Source organism: Stegostoma tigrinum, chromosome 8, assembly GCF_030684315.1.
Source record: "Stegostoma tigrinum isolate sSteTig4 chromosome 8, sSteTig4.hap1, whole genome shotgun sequence".
NCBI lineage: Eukaryota > Metazoa > Chordata > Chondrichthyes > Orectolobiformes > Stegostomatidae > Stegostoma > Stegostoma tigrinum.
This window is the reverse complement of record NC_081361.1, coordinates 49,728,772-49,748,601: the sequence shown is the minus strand read 5'-3', so window position 1 is coordinate 49,748,601 and position 19,830 is coordinate 49,728,772. Positions and strand designations below refer to the sequence as shown.

The following is a 19,830-nucleotide window of genomic DNA, read 5'->3' as shown; positions in this document are numbered from 1 at the left end:
TATAGTTACCAATATAAACAGCTTCCGGCAGGCCCTGAGAAATATTTGCTTTTTTTAAAAATCACTGGGATTCTTATTAGAACATCGAATAATTCTTCAACTAGAGGTCACCAGAAGTCACCAAGGGAGTAGCCAAAAACTCTGTCCAGCAACCTTCATGGCCATACTGCCTTCTGCCCAAAACTCAAACCAAACCTGTTCAAACTGTGATACCTCTTTCTTCAACATTCTCCAAGACTGGCTGGCCAGCACTGATTCACACTTGACACATCCGTTCAACATTCAACTAGCTGCCAGACCTTGAGCATAATGAATCCTGTTGCCAAAGCTCTGTTGTGCTCTTAGAACAATAAGTGTTTGCAATTCATCTCCCAAACCAGTTCTTATGTGCAACAGTACAGATTGCTGTGTCTTTTCAACACCCCCCCCTGCCCCAACAAAAAGGCAGGCTGCTGCTGCTCAAAAGGTTACTTCTCAATTTCCACTTGCAGTTCCAAAACAAAATGGAGGGGAAAAAAATAATAATGGGAGTCTCAATAATGCCAAATGTGGCTAATGTCAAGGAGCAGAATCTTTTTGTAAGCATATGTTTTGCTGAGGAGCAAAACAAACTAATATTTTTTTTTAAAAAGCTGACTGGAAGAAGTGTCATGTGATGATTCTGATGAATCATTCTACACCAAAGAACACTTTAGCATCATCCAACTATGAGGTGATAAATGGTTTGTGACTATTATAATGATGACTGAAGGAGGAGAGAACCAAGTTACTGGGGAAGTGCAAGATAGACTTCAGTGCTACACACATCATCGTGACCCTTGCAGACTTGTGTAACCTGGTTTAAAAAAAATAGCAGCTCAAAAATGTAAGTCCTTGAAGCCTGAATTGAGATATGATGGAAATGATACTTATTCCAGGAGAACAAAAGAAGCAGAGAGTCAAATGCAATGGGGCTAATGACGATCTGGAGTCCCAGATAGCAGTCATTAAGCAAAATCCACTCATCTCAACTGAAACAAGTCTGAAACTTGACAGTATCCCGACACATCCAGAAGAGATTTGCAGCACTTTTGTAAGTCACAAAGACACTTACTACGGACTAGATCCTAAAAAAGTACAAAAGACATTTTCACAGGTCTTGTAGGCCTTTGTGGTAACTATCACTTTGAAGTAAATCAAGGTGCAAGACCAACTCAGCATTTGCTGAGGAGAGTTCCAGCTGCCTTCAAACTCTTGTCTGAAAGACATGATAGGTCAACTGAAAAACAAGGGTGATCCAAAGTAGTACAGCCAGTATGTACATAAATCCAAAAAACAAAGGACCAAGGAGATTTTAATATCCCATCTCTTAAAACCAACGTGGGAGTCCTCAATGCATTATGATTCCAGACAGGATAGGCAAATCATTAAGTTCCCACATGAGGTGAGGCGAACTGGCTTCCCTTCTTTGTCATAACAAAGGTGCTGGAGGGATAGTTAATTTTAAAAGGATCCTTTCCCTTCCCCTGCATATACTTTCCACCTGGGCCAAACGAGTTCATGTTTTGAGATAGCAAGGCGTAGAGCTGGATGAACACAGCAGGCCAAGCAGAGGAGCAGGAAGGCTGACGTTTCAGGCCTAGACCCTTCAGAAGAGTTTATATTTTAACCAGTACTCAAATTTAACAGGCTCGAGTTAACAATACAACATATTTTCTTTGTTCCTAAGCACGAGACATAATAATACCACATATAAACTTATTTCTGATCTTAAGAAAATGCCGAAAAAAAATGCAGATCAGGTGGAGTTAACACAACGGAGCTCAAGGAGCACAGCAGGCCAGGCAGCACCAGAGGAGCAGGAAAGCTGATGTTGTGGGTCGGGACCCTTCTTCAGAAAAGGTGGAGTGATTTGTAAAAAAAAAAAGAAAGTGAACCGGTAGGACTCTGCAGCCATTAGTGGAGGCACCGCTAGCATTATCACTGGTAGAGGAACAATCGAATTGAGATTCTTGGCTTTGCAGACTGTTTGAGATTCCTTCATCCTGGCTCCTTTCAACAGTGGTTGACTGGCAATATTTGGAGAGAGTAAACATGTCTTTTCCACCTGCAATGCAGGAAGAATTTAATGGTTATTCTCAAAGCTGTGACCTTCACAACAGGCTCGTCCACATTCTAGAACATCGGGCTACTGACAGAGGCCAGAGTTGAAGTTCACCTATTCTTCTGTTGCATATCCTTGAAAAACTAAGGCACAAACAAACATGTCAGCAAAAGATAACTCCCTACTGATGGGTTGTTGGGTAGTCAACCTCTCATTAGCTCATCCAGAATTGAGGAAAGGTCAAAAATGGAAAGTGGACATTCCAGAGCTTCTCTCCAAACAGCCAATGAATTTACATCTGCAGTCACCTTGGCTGTATTGGTGCCAAATTTAAAAAAAAGTATTAAAATTAAAATTCGACATGTTCGTAATCTGTAGTGATGACACATGCCAAACATGGAAGAAATTTTGCTGTAACTTGCCAAGGCAAAGATCAAAGAGCTACCCTCTGTGAAAGATAAAATACTGCCAAGTTGGATGAAAGCAGCAGTTTTTGACAATATCCTGGTTACCATTTTGGGGGAGGGGGAAGGGTACAGATGTCTGTGAATGTTCTTTACTTTTCCAGAGGACTGGAAAGAGTAAAAGATAAAGACCTCCCAAAGTGGAAGCAATTACAAACACATCCACTCATCTATAGATGTGGAGATTCAGTAGTGTGACTGTTAGAGTTTGCCAGATAAACTTCAGGAAGATGATGCAATTGAAGGTGCCTGAAGTTAACTACGTAGCTCATATACTGATGAGGAAAGGTCAGTGCCTTGACTTTGATAAAAGGTGAAACCGGTGGTACAAATGCAGCAAATCAAGGAGACACAAAAGCAGTGTAGTGATTTCTTGGGTTGAAACACTGAACAAAAGTTTGTCTAATTTGTCATCAGTATGTGAACTCCTCTTGACCCCCACCATCCACATGTTTGATGCTAATAATGTGCAGTGAATTTGGGGAATAGAACAGCTGTTACCAGAATCTCAAACACCAGTGCTTGCATTACAGCGTCCAACAAGTCATCCCGCAGGGTGACAGCAGCAAGAGAGAGAATTTGGAACAAACTTTATGCAGCAAGGAAAACTTGTTGCATTGGCAGTGTTATTGCAAATTGAGCAATCTTAGATTGCCTAGATGTTGCAAGAGACAGAGAGAGAATGTCTGGCTATATCTTTGATTGGAAGCATTTTAACTCATTAGAGGGGATCCCAATTTACCAATATCTGCCTTATGAATGCTTGTACTTACGAGCAAGATCCCATATTGAATATCCAACATGTCAATGATTGCTTGTACTCAACCAGTGGCTGTTTTATGTTGTTCTGCATTGTGTTACAGTTATACAGTGCTCTGACAGGCGTACAAAGCAACTTACAAATGCACTCTGGAGCACAGCCCTTCCTATCCCAGGCACTATTTGTACTTGTCTGGACGAGACAGGGTGATGATACAGTCTGATTACGAGCTACCCTCGGCACTCATTAGTTATCGATTCGCCACCCACGAATCTACATTTTCGCGAGTTTAGACACAGACTCCAGCTTCTGCCTCCCCTCATCCATCCGGTCTGATCACGCAAACCTTCACAACAAATAGGTGTTGGATGGTAGTGGCTCTCTCTTATCCACAGGAAGTCCATAACCCCATCTCCCACAGATAAAAAGGATTCGGTGTACTAGAAAGCACCTTACCCAAATTCTCAACTGTTCTGAAGCATCTGCAAAAAAGAAGGTACTATGTTTGCAAGAGGTATAATTTGTAAGTGAAATTCAAACAAAAGAAGCAGATACATATTGCCAATATGTTTCTGCTGCTTCAATCTCTGTTGAGAAGTTGCGAATACTAACAGTGTGAAATCTGCCAGATTCGACAAGAATCAGCGTGACATATTCTCAAAGTCGGGAAACCAGAAACATATACTCCATCTGAAAGACAAGCACTTTGCTCTAAATCAAGGACACACCACAAGTGTGACATCCTCCACAAGAGGAGCATCACCCCAGCAACAAGCAAATTCCAGATAAATTGCCAACAGTCAGTATCAAAGGACATGAATGTTTCAGAAATGAAATGGGGACAAAATTGGGACAGATTAGAATGAGCATTAGTTTTTTGTCATGAGTGATAGGAGCTATAAAAGAGGAGGCTAAAAAAACTCAAGGCTTTTTTCTCCAAGCAGTAGATGCTGAGACAAGACTTGATAGAAGTCTATAAAATTGAGATGTATAGATAGATTCTGATAGTCAAACCTTTTTTTTCCCTCCAGAGTTAAAAGGTCTAAAACCAGGCAGCATGCATTTAAAAGGTAAGAGGAGCAAGATTCAAAAGGGGATGTGAGGGGAAGTTCAAAAGGGGAGTCTGGAATGCACTGTCAGGTTTGTTGGTGGAGACAATAGGTGCAGTAAAGGGACTTTTTGATAAACACATGAATATGCAAGGAATGGAGGGATATGGACTAAGGGCAGGTAGAATGGATTAGTTTAATTTAGCGTTATGTTCAGCACAACGTCATGGGACGAAGGGCTCGTTCCTATGATAATAAAATGTGAGGCTGGATGAACACAGCAGGCCCAGCAGCATCTCAGGAGCACAAAAGCTAACGTTTCGGGCCTAGGCCCTTCATCAGAGAGAGGGATGGGGTGAGGGTTCTGGAATAAATAGGGAGAGAGGAGGAGGCGGACCGAAGATGGAGAGAAAAGAAGATAGGTGGAGAGGAGAGTATAGGTGGGGAGGTAGGGAGGGGATAGGTCAGTCCAGGGAAGACGGACAGGTCAAGGAGGTGGGATGAGGTTAGTAGGTAGGAGATGGAGGTGCAGCTTGGGGTGGGAGGAAGGGCTGGGTGAGAGGAAGAACAGGTTAGGGAGGCAGAGACAGGTTGGACTGGTTTTGTGATGCGGTGGGGGAAGGGGAGATTCTGAAGCTGGTGAAGTCCACATTGATAACATTGGGCTGCAAGGTTCCCAAGCGGAATAGGAGTTGCTGTTCCTGCAACCTTCGGGTGGCATCATTGTGGCACTGCAGGAGGCCCATGATGGACATGTCATCTAAAGAATGGGAGGGGGAGTGGAAATGGTTTGCGACTGGGAGGTGCAGTTGTTTATTGCGAACCGAACGGAGGTGTTCTGCAAAGCGGTCCCCAAGCCTCCGCTTGGTTTCCCCAATGTAGAGGAAGCCACACCGGGTACAGTGGATGCAGTATACCACATTGGCAGATGTGCAGGTGAACCTCTGCTTAATGTGGAAAGTCATCTTGGGGCCTGGGAAAGGGGTGAGGGAGGTGGTGTGGGGGCAAGTGTAGCATTTCCTGCTGTGGCAGCGGAAGGTGCCGGGTGTGGTGGGGTTGGAGGGCAGTGTGGAGCGAACAACGGAGTCACGGAGAGAGTGGTCTCTCCGAAAAGCAGACAGGGGTGGGGATGGAAAAATGTCTTGGGTGGTGGGGTCGGATTGTAGATGGCGGAAGTGTCGGAGGATGATGCGTTGTATCTGGAGGTTGGGGGGGTGGTATGTGAGAACGAGGGGGATCCTCTTTGGGCGGTTGTGGCGGGGGCAGGGTGTGAGGAATGTGTTGCGGGAAATGCGGGAGACGCGGTCAAGGGTGTTCTCGACCACTGTGGGGGGAAGTTGCAGTCCTTGAAGAACGTGGACCTCTGATGTGCGGGAGTGGAATGCCTCATCGTGGGTGCAGATGCAGCGAAGGCGGAGGAATTGGGAATAGGGGATGGAATTTTTGCAGGAGGATGGGTGGGAGGCTCGTTCCTATGCTGTACAGTTCTGTTGTATGACAATTTATGAACATTTCATTTAGTAACATTTAAACAGACTGGTGTGTTCAAATTGTTTGGTTTTCTCCATGTAGGAGGAATATTTGGAAGGCAACTGCATACAGTAACCTGCCAGTCATTGAAGCTCTGTTGCAAGGGCTTTCAGTTCACAGAAAGATGACAATTGAAGCTAATGCATTGAACCACAATACAGCATCCAACATCAGGCTGCATCAGGCAGAGATCAATGACACTAACTACCAGATAACTGATAACACTTGAAAATCTGAGCCTTAGAAACAAGCACTTGCTTTAGAGGGAGAGGAAACATTAATATCAAGTAAAAAGTCTGCTTACATGAACATAAATTGAATGCAAAGGATGAACGCAATAAAAGCGAACATAACTGCCTCATGAAACTCAGCAGGTCTGTCAGCATGTGTGGAGAGCAAGCAAAGTTGACCGAGTCTGGTGACTCTTCAAACAGGACTCAGACTTGAAATGTCAACTACTTTCAGATCTCCAGCATTCACAGTTCTTTCCTCTATTTCAATGCGATGTCTGCAATGGCTTTACCTGTAAGCTAATCTTCTTTCAAAATATCAAACAGAATAATTTTACAGATTATAGTACTACCTCCTGTGGCATTTCTTATCAACACCGTTTGGTATACATCCATTGCTGTAAGTCAGTTTGTGACTTGGGTACAGCTTGATTATTTTAGTCAATTTACAGTTTCTGATGGAGTGCAGAACATGAAACAATAATTGACCCTCTTGAAGTAGATCACTCTCTAACTAGCCTCATCTTAACCTCTTCCATTCATGCATACAACTGACATTTTAACTACTCAAACATTATGCTCCCTTTTCCTTTCATTTCATCAAGTGGTTTGTTCTGTATAAGAAAATAGTCCTATTCACTTTTATAATTCCCAGATGTTTTCAGACTTTAAACTCAGAACCAACTGCACTTGAAATGCTTCTTTTTCACAAATCTGAGGAACAATCATTAATGAACAATGGAATTCCAATTGCTCGAAGTTTCTTATGCACAGAAGGCTGGGAAAACACATACACAGGGCAGAAAGAGTGTTATGGCTATATCCAAATGTGGTTCTGAGCAGCAATAAAGAGAGTCTTTTACCCTCCGAGATCATGTTGGCAGGGACAAAACATGTGAGGTCATCATACCAGCTGGTACAGTTTCCATAGAAATTCAACTTTCACAAAGCAATTAGATTTTCCAGTGACTGTAAGCATCACAGCAGGATTTAAAAAGTTTTACTTTTTTTTGCAAGTAGAAAGGAACAAATTTTTGTAGCTTATTCTTTCACCTAATGAACTGAACTGCCCCTTTTACTTTAAACAACTGAAAATCCCACTCCACATTTGGATGTGCATTATTCCTCAAATAAACATTCAAATCTCCCACAGCCACTCCAAAAGTAATTCTCAGTTCCTGAGCACTCGTTCCATTCTTTGTTTCCATTCTGATAAATTTTAGCCCATCAGCTGTCTTTCACAGCATGTGACTTGCCTTGTTATTCATCCGTTAGCTCAAGGTAAGTGCATCTTCCAGCCACATTATAAATCTTCATGAATTTGGTCTTCTCAACCCACATGTGAGCTCTCACCTAAATTGCTGCAGTGAACCATTGGGACACCTTATTATCTCAGATGCTGGCGGATTGACCTGCCTGTGAAATTCTGAGGTACCTTTTAGAAGAAATTTGAAACAAAATTGGAATAAATAAAATAGCTGCCTGCACACCCTTTTCCTATAAGCCGCCTAGCTCCAGGGAGGTGAACAACATGGCCTTCTAGCTAGGTAGGCGCGCTGCTTATTTATCCAGTAGACTGCCAACTTCATTCTGTCCTGAAATCAAATAAACAGTTAAAAGTATAGCCAAATAAAAGCCTGGCATTTTCAGAAAGATATTGACACTTTGGTAACTAAAACCGTAATCAGCACTGATTCTTCTGCCACTGCCACCACATTGTGAGCACATTACACATTCTTCCGAATCAAGTAGCTTGGTGTGCCGCTTTAATAATTAAACCATCCAAAAGTTGTAGTGAGCAGAAATCAGAACATATCATATCAGACTGCTTTTATTTCTCCATATTAACCTTAATTAAAAACGCTCAAAAAAAATGTAACCCCTTGAATGCCTGTATTTATAACATCTCAAATTTACTTGAATGAGCCACAAGACAATATAAAAGATCTGCAAGATGAGGTCGCGTGCAAGTATAGATTACTGGACATTGAACAGAAGTGGGAATCACAGAGTGGCAAACAAATTGCAAAGGGCTAACGTTCAAGGCTACAAAAAATTGATCAGAAATTTCATTTGTACCTCACATTTCATATTTCTAAAGTTAGAACAGTATATCATTGAAGCTAACTGTAATTTATCACACCTATTACAGTCAATTACAAACAAACACTTTGAAAATGGCAAGGTGTGATAAACTAGGGAGTACCTCGCTGCACCAGAAACCTGGGTTTGATTCTACCCTCGGGCAACTGTGTATGTGGCATATGGACATTCTCCCCGTGACTGCGTGAGTTTCCTCCAGGTGCTCCAGTTTTATCCCACAGTCCAAAGATGTGCAGGCTAGGTGGATTGGCTATGCTAAATTACCCCTTAGTGTTTAGGAATGTGCAGATTCATTAGGTTATAGGGGGATGGGTCTGGGTGGGATGCTCTTAAAAAAGGTCTGTGTGGACACGTTGGGCCGAAGGGCTTATTTCCACACTGTAGGGATTCTATGATTTAATGTTTGTTCTCATAGTTTGGAGAAATGTAATCAGATACTGTTACTTTTCTATTTAATTTCCAACATAATTGATCATATAAGCTTATGAGAATGGAATCTAGTGTCAGTTTCAGTTATTCAGAAAAAAAATCCTATGTCATAGCCCACTACTTGAGTTTATTGTTCATGTGCCTATTTTAAGGCATTTTGCTGGTTCAGTGCTTTAGACACAGTCTTCCCGAAGTATAAATTTACTCAATTTCAGAAGACAGGAGCAGCTTTACATGACATGCCCCAATTGCTGGTGTACCAAGATAGGGTTCGTTAATAACCAGATCATACTATGGTTAACTAGATATTATACAGGAAAGGGATGCACTGAATCATAGGAGGTCATTCACTTACTGGAGAATCCAAGAAATACTGCATAGAAAAACCCAAAAGCACCACATTAGAAGATGAATAGATACATGGCAATTTTTCCCTAACAAGAACTGTTGGGTAAACAAACAAGATAACTTCATACTGGAAATTTAAAAACATAAATGAGTGAGATACAATACATGGAGATTATTCATTTTCACTGCAATTTATTTCACAAAAGCTTACCTTGCTACAGATTGTATCACCTTTGTTGAGGTGTCTTTAAGGTTGTCCTTTAAGTTGCTGAAAAGTCGCCCCGCTCCTCCTTTTACCATGTCCAGCAGTCCTCCCCCAAACGTGGGTTCCATGTCTGGAGAGGAGGTGCCTAGTAAAGCAACAAAATGGTTCATTTACTGGAATAGATTTGAAAATCTAGTTCCAGCAAGATAGGTAAAGTCCAAAATATTACAAAAGAATTCTAAAAAGTATTTATATGGAAAAACTGTTTTAAAAAAAATTGAAGTTGGTGTTGAATTGCAATCCAGAAAAGGGTAACTAAAATGGAGGCTTGGCAAAGTGCAGAAGCTGGACAACGGCATGTGTTTAAAACTGGCCTAATTTTGAGTTAAGCATTATTGCTCAAATGACAAGTCAAACTAAAATCAGAAGAAAAAAATGCTCGAGAGCAAGATGATACTGAACGAGCAAAACAATTTTGTAGAGTAGAACTGCTTTTGATTAAAAATTTGGATATTTGTGGAATAATTAAATGCAAGAAAACAAAAGTATAAAGTCTCTAGTTCAATGCTTGAAAACATTTACTTCATTTGGTAGTACAGAACTTTAATTTGACTGCTGAAAGAGACATGGTGTCGAAGTGTCTCAGTTTGCACATACTAAGACAGAACTGCAAATTGCTGCTCTTTGAGATTTGGACTCCTTGCTATTATCACACCATGTCCCATATTAGCAATTATGCTATTTATGCAACAATCTGTCAATGCCAACATATTTAAAGCAACATGGTCAATTAAATAAATGTATTTGAAACTGACCAAATCGGAGGTCTAGTAGGTGGTACAATGGACTGTAGTCATGTTCTTTCCCCTCACCAACTTGAATATAAGTACATTCCAGCCCACCAAAGGATTCTCCCTGGGGGTTGCAGCTTCTATGTGAAAAGAGTTTATAGCAAAATGGATTTCTTCCTATAAATATCAATTTTGCAGGTAATAACTATTTTTAAACAAGGTCAACAAAATTTTCATAGAAATGGCAAGGGTTACAAGCTATCTGATTCAACAGCAATAGCTACAAATCTATGATCAATTAGACATAATTAACCAATGTAAATCAATGGCCTTGCTTAAAATTTTTATATTTCTTTGAAAAGTAGTGAAATATTCATGCAAAACAAAATATTAGGCATCCACTTCAATGCAAGTGTTATCTTGATAAATTATCAAACTATGTGTGATTGGCAAGACAATTCAATAGTTCAAACATGCATAATAGTCACTAAAACAACAATTTTTGTCAATGCAAGTTCACAGCATCATAAAAATAGTCTTGTGCTCCTAACAGTCTAGACAAATGTGTTTATTTTTAGTAGAAATGAGAAACTCCCTCAAATGACAATACTGAGCTTTCTACACTGTTGGACTGTTCTGACATTCACTGGTACAATATTTCAAATACTGTACAGGAGGAAGCCATTCAGCCCATTTGCCAGTGTTGGTTTTTTGGAAACAGCAGTCATGCTTAGTCTCCCACTGCCCCATTTCATCACTAAATAATTGTCCGAGTCCATGAATCAGTTTTCACCACCTTTTCACTCAAATTGGACTGAAACGAGAAAATCAGAGTAGTTTTGGAGAGTTAAGACATTAATTTAAAATCTATGGCTTCTGATTGTTTACCCAAAAGTCAGAGGGAATGTGTATAATTATTCTAGTACAAGTCTCAATTTTTAGAACATATCAGACTGACACAACTTTTTCTATTTGAACAGTCCTAACTTTTACACAACTTATTGTATCAATAAATCAAGAATCCTGACAGGAAATTTCTTGTTAACTCCATCTGTCCTCCTTTCTAAAGGTCATCTTTATAATTCAACCCACAACACTAAAACTAAGGCCTCAATACAAGTTCTGCATGATCTGTATTTTCTGTTTGATGCCTGTATTTATAAACCAAAAGTAGCCAATAAATTCTTAATGGAGCTAAACACCACATCTATAGGTACCAGAATTAAAGATTTGTGTATAGAGACACCAGGGTCATTCTGGTTACCTACAATTTTCCAAAGAAAAATGTTGAAGTTTTCAACTATTCTTATCATGACTGCTGTTAAAGTTTCCCATCATCTGCAAACTTTATACTGCTACTCCCTTCAGCAAAATCTGGGTAATTTATATTAAAGAGAGTAACAGACTCCATATTAACCACTGATGAAACAGCACTGCAAAGTATATCCCAATGTGATCAATACTGATTCTTTACCACCGTTTCTCAATGAGAGAAGTCAGCATCCCTGCCATCATTCTCTTATTAATCTCATAGGCTTCCTTGTACTTAAACCTCCTGTGTGGTACTTCTGAAAGTCTAACTCATATTCACCGCACTATCTTTATTCACTTATCCTGGTAACTCAAAGGATATACTCAAATTAATTAGACAACTCATCTTCAATTCAATCCATGCTGGCTGTTAACTTGTCTTTACAAATTCAAGTTATTTTTTTGCCGTGGACACCATTTTACCATAATTTCCCAACCAATGGTAAGCTGGCTGGCCTTTCGTTTCCAGGGCTGTCGCTCTCCCCTTTCTTGTGTGGTGGTACCATTAGAAATTCATCAGTCCTCTAGCACCACACACATATCCAGTGTGGAAAACTCTGAACAGAGGAAGGAAAATAGTCCACACACACTGATGTCTGTGTTGCTGCGAGTATTTGAACTGTGGAAATCAGCGCCTTAGGATCAAAATTTGGAATTTTAAAATCAAGGTATATAGCCGGTGTAAGTGTTGTATAGCATCTTTAACATGGGCTATATTTGGTTTATAAAATTAGGCACATAGCACCTTTTATAATTTCAGAACAAGCAAAAAAAATTTCATCAAGTGTGGCATTCTAAACAGTAGTTAGAGTTTCAATGTAGTACATTGGGTCGTGAGTTTGCATACACCGGCCCTCAATGGTTTGATAATATAATCAAATTGAGATTGTTTTTAAACTACCCCATTTCAAAAAACATTGAACAAGGAGCCAAGGAGAAACTTCTGTTCCTCTCTAAAATAGTGGCATGATATCTTTTAGATCTTAGGATCATTGGATGTCAGCGGAATTAGGCTGTTTGGCCCTTCTCCTCGTTTGCTCTGCCATTAAATCATGGCTGATGTTTCTTAATCCCCATTCTCCTGATTTCTCCCACTAACCATTGTGCTCTTACCAATCAAAAAAACTCTGTCCATCTTAAATACACTTTGTAACAATGAGTTGCACAGATTCACCAATCTGTGACTGAAGAAATTCTTCATCTTAGTTCTAAGTAGTCAACTTTCACCGAAGCTGTGCCTTCAGGTGTCTGCTACTAGTGGAAACATCTCCTCCACATCTAAATAAACACTGAAAGAAGTGCAGATACTCAAAATCAGAAACAAAATGCTGGAAAAGCTCAACAGGTCTGGCAGCATCTGTGGAGATAAGTCAGAATTAACGTTTTGTATCCAGTGACCCTTCCTCAGGGCCAGTGTGGTATACTGCATCCACTGTACACAGTGTGGCTTCCTCTACATTGGGGAAACCAAGCGGAGGCTTGGGGACCACTTTGCAGAACACCCACATTCGGTTCGCAGTAAACAACTGCACCCCCCAGTCGCGAACCATTTCAACTCCCCCTCCCATTCTTTAGATGGCATGTCCATTCTGGGCCTCCTGCAGTGCCATAATGATGCTACCCGTAGGTTGCAGGAACAGCAACTCATATTCCGCTTGGGAACCCTGCAGCCCAATGGTATCAATGTGGATTTCACCAGCTTCCAAGTCTCCCCACCCCCCCCCCCCCCCCACTACATCCCAAAACCAGCCCAGCTCGTCCCTGCCTGCCTAACGTGTTCCTCCTCTCACCTATCCTCTCCTCCCACCTCAAGCTGCACCTCCATTTCCTATCTACTTACCTCCTCCCACCCCCTTGACCTGTCCATCCTCCCTGGACTGACCTATCCCCTCCCTAACTCCCCACCTATCTTCTCCTCTATCCATCTTCAGTCTGCCTCCCCCCTCTCCCCATTTATTTCAGAATCCTTTCCCCATCCCCCTTTTCTGATCAAGGGTCTTGGCCTGAAACGTCAGCTTTTGTGCTCCTGAGATGCTGCTTGGCCTGCTGTGTTCATCCAGCTTCACACTTTTTTATCTCTTCCTCAGGGCATCCAGTCTGTGCAAACCTCTGTATGTCTGGATTCTGTAATCTAAGTTTCAAATCAGATTCACCTTCCCCCATCTCCCATCATCCTTCAAAACTCTATGAAGTACAGACCCAGAGTCCTCAACTACTCAGAGTATGACAAGCCCTTCATCCCCTGGATCATTCTTGTAAACCTCCTTTGGACACCTTCCAATGCCAGTACAATCGTCCTTCGATTAAAAAAAAGTCCAAAACTACTCAACATTCCAAATGGGGTCTGACCAGAGCCTTATGCAACCTCTGCACTACATCTCGGCTGTTTTTCCAGCCATTTTGAAATGAATACTAACACTGCACATCTTCCAAACTACCAAATGAACCTCCATGTAACCTTAAAAAGAATTCTGAACTAGGACTCGCAAGTCCTGTTGTGCATAAGGTTTCCAAATTCCGCACCCCCCTCCCCCCCCCCCCCCCCCCCGCATTTAGAAACACCTGCACATCCATTAGTGCTACCAAAGTGCACAGCCTCACACTTTCAACTGCATTCTAACCTGCCATTCCTTTGCCCACTCTCCCAGCCTACCTAAGCTCTTCAGCAGCCTCCCTGCCTCCTCAACATTACCTGCCCCTCCACCTGTGTCATCTGCAAACTTCACAACAAGTGCCTTACATTCCTCTGTCCAGATCATTAATGTATACAGTGTAAATAGCTGTTGTCCCAACATTGACCCCTGTGGAACTCTACTAGTCACCGGGTGACATCGTGATGGAGATCACTAACCCTACTCACTCTCTGCAGTCAGTCAATTCTCTATCCATGCCAAGGCTTTCTGGAGATCCGAACAGATGACATCCAAGGATAACAGGAACTGCAGATGCTGGAGAATCCGAGACAAGGTGTAGAGCTGGATGAATACAGCAGGCCAAGCAGGATCATAGGAGGAGGAGGAAAGCTGATGTTTCGGGCCTAGACCCTTCTTCAGAAAATGACATCCACAGATTCTCTTTGGTCTAACTTGCTTGATAACTCCTCAAAAGAATTTTAACCTATTTGTCAGGTGTGACATCCACATGTCAAAACTGTACTGACTCAGCATTGTTATGCTGTGCACTTCCAAGTACTCCTTAATCTCATCTTTAATAATGGACTCTAAAATCAACGACTCAGGTCAGGCTAACTGCCCTATAATTTTACACCCAACTGCGAGATGGATGGAGCTATGGATTATTAACTCAAATGAAAGACATAATACCTTAAATTCAGCAAGTGCTACACTAGATCACATAAGTCAGGTGCAGTATTGAGTGTTCTGTTTAAGTCTCGGAAATGGAATTTGAGCCCAGAAATACATGACTTTTTTTCTACTCATGGATAAGGAACATAACAGGCTCGGCATGTAACTATTGACAATTCTTAATAACCCTCGATGTGGCAACTGTAAGCTGCCTTCTTGAATTGCTATAGTGTATTTGATGAAAGTCGACCCATATGCTGTTGGGGAGGCTGCTCTGGAATCTTGACCTCATGGCAATAAAGGAATGGCAATATATTTCAGGAAGATGAGTGGCTTGGAAGGGAACTGCAAGTAGTGGTGTTCCCAAGTTGTAGCTTCCCTTGTCTTCAAAGATGGAAGTGATTGTGTGTTAATAGGCCACGATGATTTTCTGTAATGAATATTGGAGATGCTCAGTAGCAGCAGTGTGTACCATCAGTGAAGGAGGGAGTGAGTATTTGTGGATGTGGTGCCTATCATAAATAATTAAGTGTGAAGAATTGAATGAACAAAGTGAGCATGTACAATGGGACTGGGGCATGATCACTATTACAGAAACCTGGCTGTGCGAGGGAGAGAAGGAGAGAGATATGGACAGGAAAAGCCACTCACTCAATGTTCCTGGCTTTAGATGCTATGGGAAGGATGGAAAAAGAGGGAGTGGTGTTTTTGATGAAGAAATCATTACTGCTGTAGAGAAGATATTTCTGAAAAATCACCCAGGTGAAAGTGTGCGTAGAAATAATGAGAGGGGGAAAAAGCATCACCTTGATGGGATTGTAATACAGCACCCCCCCACCGCCCCCCAGTAGTGAGACAAATTAAGAAACAAACATGTAGGGAGATCTCAGATTATAGTAAACATAATAAGGATGATTTTAATTGACAAAACATTGACTGTGGCTAAAGGTGTTAAAGGTTTGGATGGTGAAGAATTTGTCAAATATAGTCCAGACAATTTTTATTTAGAAGGAGCAAGCATAGATTGATAAAAAGGAGGAGTAAAAACTAAACCTTCTATTAAGCAATAAGGCAGGGCTGGTGACTGAAGAATAAAAAAAGTGGGGGAACACTGGTTCTAACCATCCTTATTCTGTTAGTTTCAAATGGTTATGGAAAAGGACAAGACTTCCATGAAAAAAAAGTTAAAAAACTTTCAATTGGAGGAAAGAAAATTCCAACAGTATGAGTCAAGAACTTTCAAACGTGTATGAGGACTAGACCGTTTGCGGGTAAAAGGATGTCTGACAAGTGGGAGGCTTTCAACAGTGTGATGACAAGAGTTTAGAGGCATTATGTTCCTGTCAGAGTGAAGAACAAGGCTCATAAGAATAAAAAAAAATGGATGAATAAAGGCATTGTGGTTCTAGACAAGAATGAAAGGGAATCTTATCTTGAATATGGACAACTGGATAGAAATGAATCTCTTAAAATCAAAAAGTTCAGAGGCATTCTTCAGAAAGAAATCAAAGGAAAGAGGGGCTACAAAATATCTTTATCAAATAAGGTTAAGGATGATCCAAAGAGATTCTACAACTATATTAAATATAAAAAAGGTAACTAGAAGGCGGGGGTAGGGCCCGTTAACGATCAAGGAGGAGGTCACCTTTTGCACCTCAGTACATGGAAAATATATTAACAAGAGTGTTTTTCCTGTTTTTACTGTTGAGAAAGAGGCGCGCTACAGGACTCCAGGAAATAAATATTGACATTTTAAAAATGTTCACATGACAGCAGAGGAAGTTCTGGAGGTCTTAGAATATGTGTGGATAAATCTCTGGGACCTGATCTAATGTATCCCAGAAGCCTGGGGAGATAAAGAAGAAAATTGTGGGACCCCTTGCAGACTTATTTGCATCATTTATAACTACAGGTAAGTTCCCTGATGACTGAGGGATGACTAATGTTTTGCCTTTCTTTGAAGGAGGATTGTAAGGAAAAACATAGGTAGATAGGAGCAGGAGGCCATTTGGCCCTTCGAACCTGCTTCGCGATTCATCACGATTACCGTCCAACTCAATAGCCTAATCCTGCTTTCTCCCCATAACATTTGATTCCAAGTGCTATATCTAGCCACCTCTTGAGAATATATTCAATGTTTTGGCATCAACTATTTCCTGTGGTAATGAATTCCACAGGCTCACCAATCTTTGGGTAAGGAAATGTCTTCTCATCTCAATCCTATAACCTACTCCGACTTCTCAGACAGTGACCCCTGCTTTAGTACACACCCACCACTGGAAACATCCTCCCTGCATCTACCCTGTCTAGTCCTGTTACAATTTCAAAGGTGTCCGAGATCCCTCTCCCATCACCTCATTCATCTGAGCTCCAGCAAAAACAATCGTCAGTCAGTCAATCTCTCCTCATACATCAATCCCACCATCCCCCAGATCAGCCTGGTAAATCTTTGCTGCATTCCCTCGAGAGCAAGTCTATCCTCCCTCAGAAAAGGAGGAGGCCAAAACAGCACACAAAGTTCTAGGTGTGGCCTCACCAAGTCCCTGCATAACTGCAACAACCATCCCTGCTGCTGTACTCAAAACTCCCACAATGAAGGCCAACATACCACTTGCCTCCTTTAGCACCTGCTGCACCTGCATGTTTACCTTCAGTGACTGGTGCATAAGGACACCCAGGTCCCGCTGCACACTCCCCTCCCCCATTTTACAGCCAAAAACAGTCTGCCTGAATCCTTGATAACAAAAAGTGTGGGGCTGGATGAACACAGCAGGCCAAGCAGCATCTTAGCACACTCCTGAGATGCTGCTTGGCCTGCTGTGTTCATCCAGCCCCACACTGTTATCTTGGATTCTCCAGCATCTGCAGTTCCCATTATCTCTGCCTGAATCCTTCTTGTTTTTCCATTCAAAGCGAATAACCTCACATTTATCCAAATTATACTATATCTGCCACTGATTTGCCCACTCAGCCAGCCTGTTGAGACCATGCTAAAGGATCTCTGTATCCTCACAGTTCACCCAACACCCAACTTGGCACCATCTGTGAACTTTGAGATGTTATATATTGTGAAAAGGGTACAAAATGTATTAGTGTTTTGGATCAGCCGAGGTCCCAGCAACGACCCCTGTGGCTCCCCACTAGTGACTGCTTGCAAATGTGAGATGGACCCATTAATTCCTACTCTTTGGTTGGAGAAGAGACAGTTTCCTATCCATTGCAAACTTACTTGCGCCCCCCCCCCCCCCCATCCCATACACTTTAACATTTGCGCATTCATCTCTCATGTGGGACTTTGGCTCCCTCGTCAACTCTACTAGTTACATCTTCATAGAATTCCAACAGATTTGTGAAGCATGATTTCCCCTTCATAAATCCATGCTGACTGTCTGGCTGATCCTGCCAATGCTTTCTAAATGTTTTGCTATAAAGTTCTTGATAATAGATTCAAAATTCTCCCCACTACCAATGTTAGGCTTACTGGTCTATAATTCTGTCCTCTCTATACCTCCTTTTTTGAATATTAGAGCAACATTAGCCATTCTCCAATCTGCAGGGACTGTGCCAGAATCTACAGAATCCTGGAAGATGACTACCAATGCATCTACTAATTTTTGGAGCTACTTCCTTAAGTATCTGGGATGTAAAAAATCAGGCCCTGGGGATTTGTCTTCAATCCCAATTTTCCCCACACCATTTCTCTACTAATATTGACCTCCCTCAATTCTTTCTTCTCACCAAATCTTGCATTCTCCAACATTTCTGGTACTGGATTGGTGTATTCTTGTGTGAAGACAAAACCAAAGAACATATTCAGTTGCTCAGCTATTTCTTTGTCCCCTATTACACTTTTCCCCAGTTTCAGTCTGTGGGAGACCTACATTTATCTTCAACAATCTCTTTCTCTGTATGCCAATAGAAACTCTTATTGTCAGTGTCTATGTTCCCTGCAAGTTTTCTTTCATACTTTATTTGCCCCTTAAAAAAAATTAATCCCTTGGTCCTTCTTTGCTGATATCTAAACTGCTCTTGGCAAATCCTTATGCTTCTTCATATCTCAATTTTCTTTAAGACATGAATTAGCCTTCTTACCCATAATGCTTTTGTGCCAGGCAAGAATAAACAGTTGTTACAGGTCCCCCCCCCCACCACCGCCCCATGCATTCTTGAATGTTTGCTATTTGCTGCCTTGGTCATCTCTTTAAGTAACTCTCTCCAGTCTATCAAGGCCAAATCACACTTTGTAGCTTCATAATTTCCCATTGTAAGATTCAGCACCCTAGTCTCCAAAAATCAAAAAAACTCACCCTCAATCTTGCTAGAATTTTTTTTTTAAAAAATCATGTTATGGTCACTCTTCCCCAAGGGGTCCTGCACAGCTAGGTTGACAATGAATCATTCTCATTACACAGCATTCAGTCTAAGACAGCCTGCTCTCTTGGTGGTTCCTCCACATATTAGGCTCTTATACACACCAGGAATTCCTCCCCTATGGCATTGTGGCTAATTCGATTTGCCCAATCTGTGTGGATTAAAGTTACTCAAGAGCATGGACACCCCCTTATCACATGCATCTCTACTTTGCTGTTTAACGCTATTCCCAACTTCAGCACGGGAGTTTGGGCATTTATGTATGACACCTACTATTGTTTTCGGCCTTTTGGTATTTCTCAACTCTACCCACACAGAATCCACATTACCATAACTCATATCCTTTCTTACTATTGTGTTGATTTCATCTTTAATTATGAATGCCAATTCACCACTTTTTTCTTTTTGCCCATCCTTCCTAAATACCAAATACCTTGGGACATTTAATTCCCCTCCCTGGTCTTCCAGGTCTCCAGAATCCCAATTATATCGTACCTGTTTACATCTGTGCAATTAGTTCATCCACTTTATTGCAGAGGCTCCACACATTAAGGCACAAAACCTTTAAAGATGGATTTTTTAAAACATGGTCTGTCTCTCTCATTTTGACACAATAGCCCTGTTTGAATTTTGTCCTTGGTTTCTCCGCTTACTATTTTTCTTATTCCTTTTACTACCCTTTGTTTTGGTCGTTGCTCCCTCCTTCTGACTCCTTACATGGGTTCCCATCCCCCTAGCACATTAGTTTAAAATCCCCAAACCCCAGGACACAAATCTCAGTCCTGCCTAGGTATAACCCATCCAACGTGTACAAGTTTCACCTCTCCCAGAACCGGTCCAAATGCCCAAAG

The 19,830-nt window shown here is 41.5% G+C and overlaps 1 protein-coding gene across 10 annotated transcripts in view; it reads right to left on the bottom strand.

Annotated features, from left to right (window-relative positions):
• Window positions 1-19,830, bottom strand: part of dnajc6 (DnaJ (Hsp40) homolog, subfamily C, member 6) — a 188,922-nt gene that overhangs the window by 81,166 nt on the left and 87,926 nt on the right. For 7 of the 10 annotated variants that reach the window (XM_059647867.1, XM_048538746.2, XM_048538747.2 and 4 more), the window contains one exon: window positions 9,208-9,346. In XM_059647867.1, the coding sequence (XP_059503850.1) occupies window positions 9,208-9,346 (139 nt within the window). Of the gene's footprint in view, window positions 1-9,207; window positions 9,347-10,016; window positions 10,133-19,830 lie in introns of those variants that run through there. The other 3 variants (XM_059647864.1, XM_059647866.1, XM_059647865.1) reach the window with 1 other exon arrangement.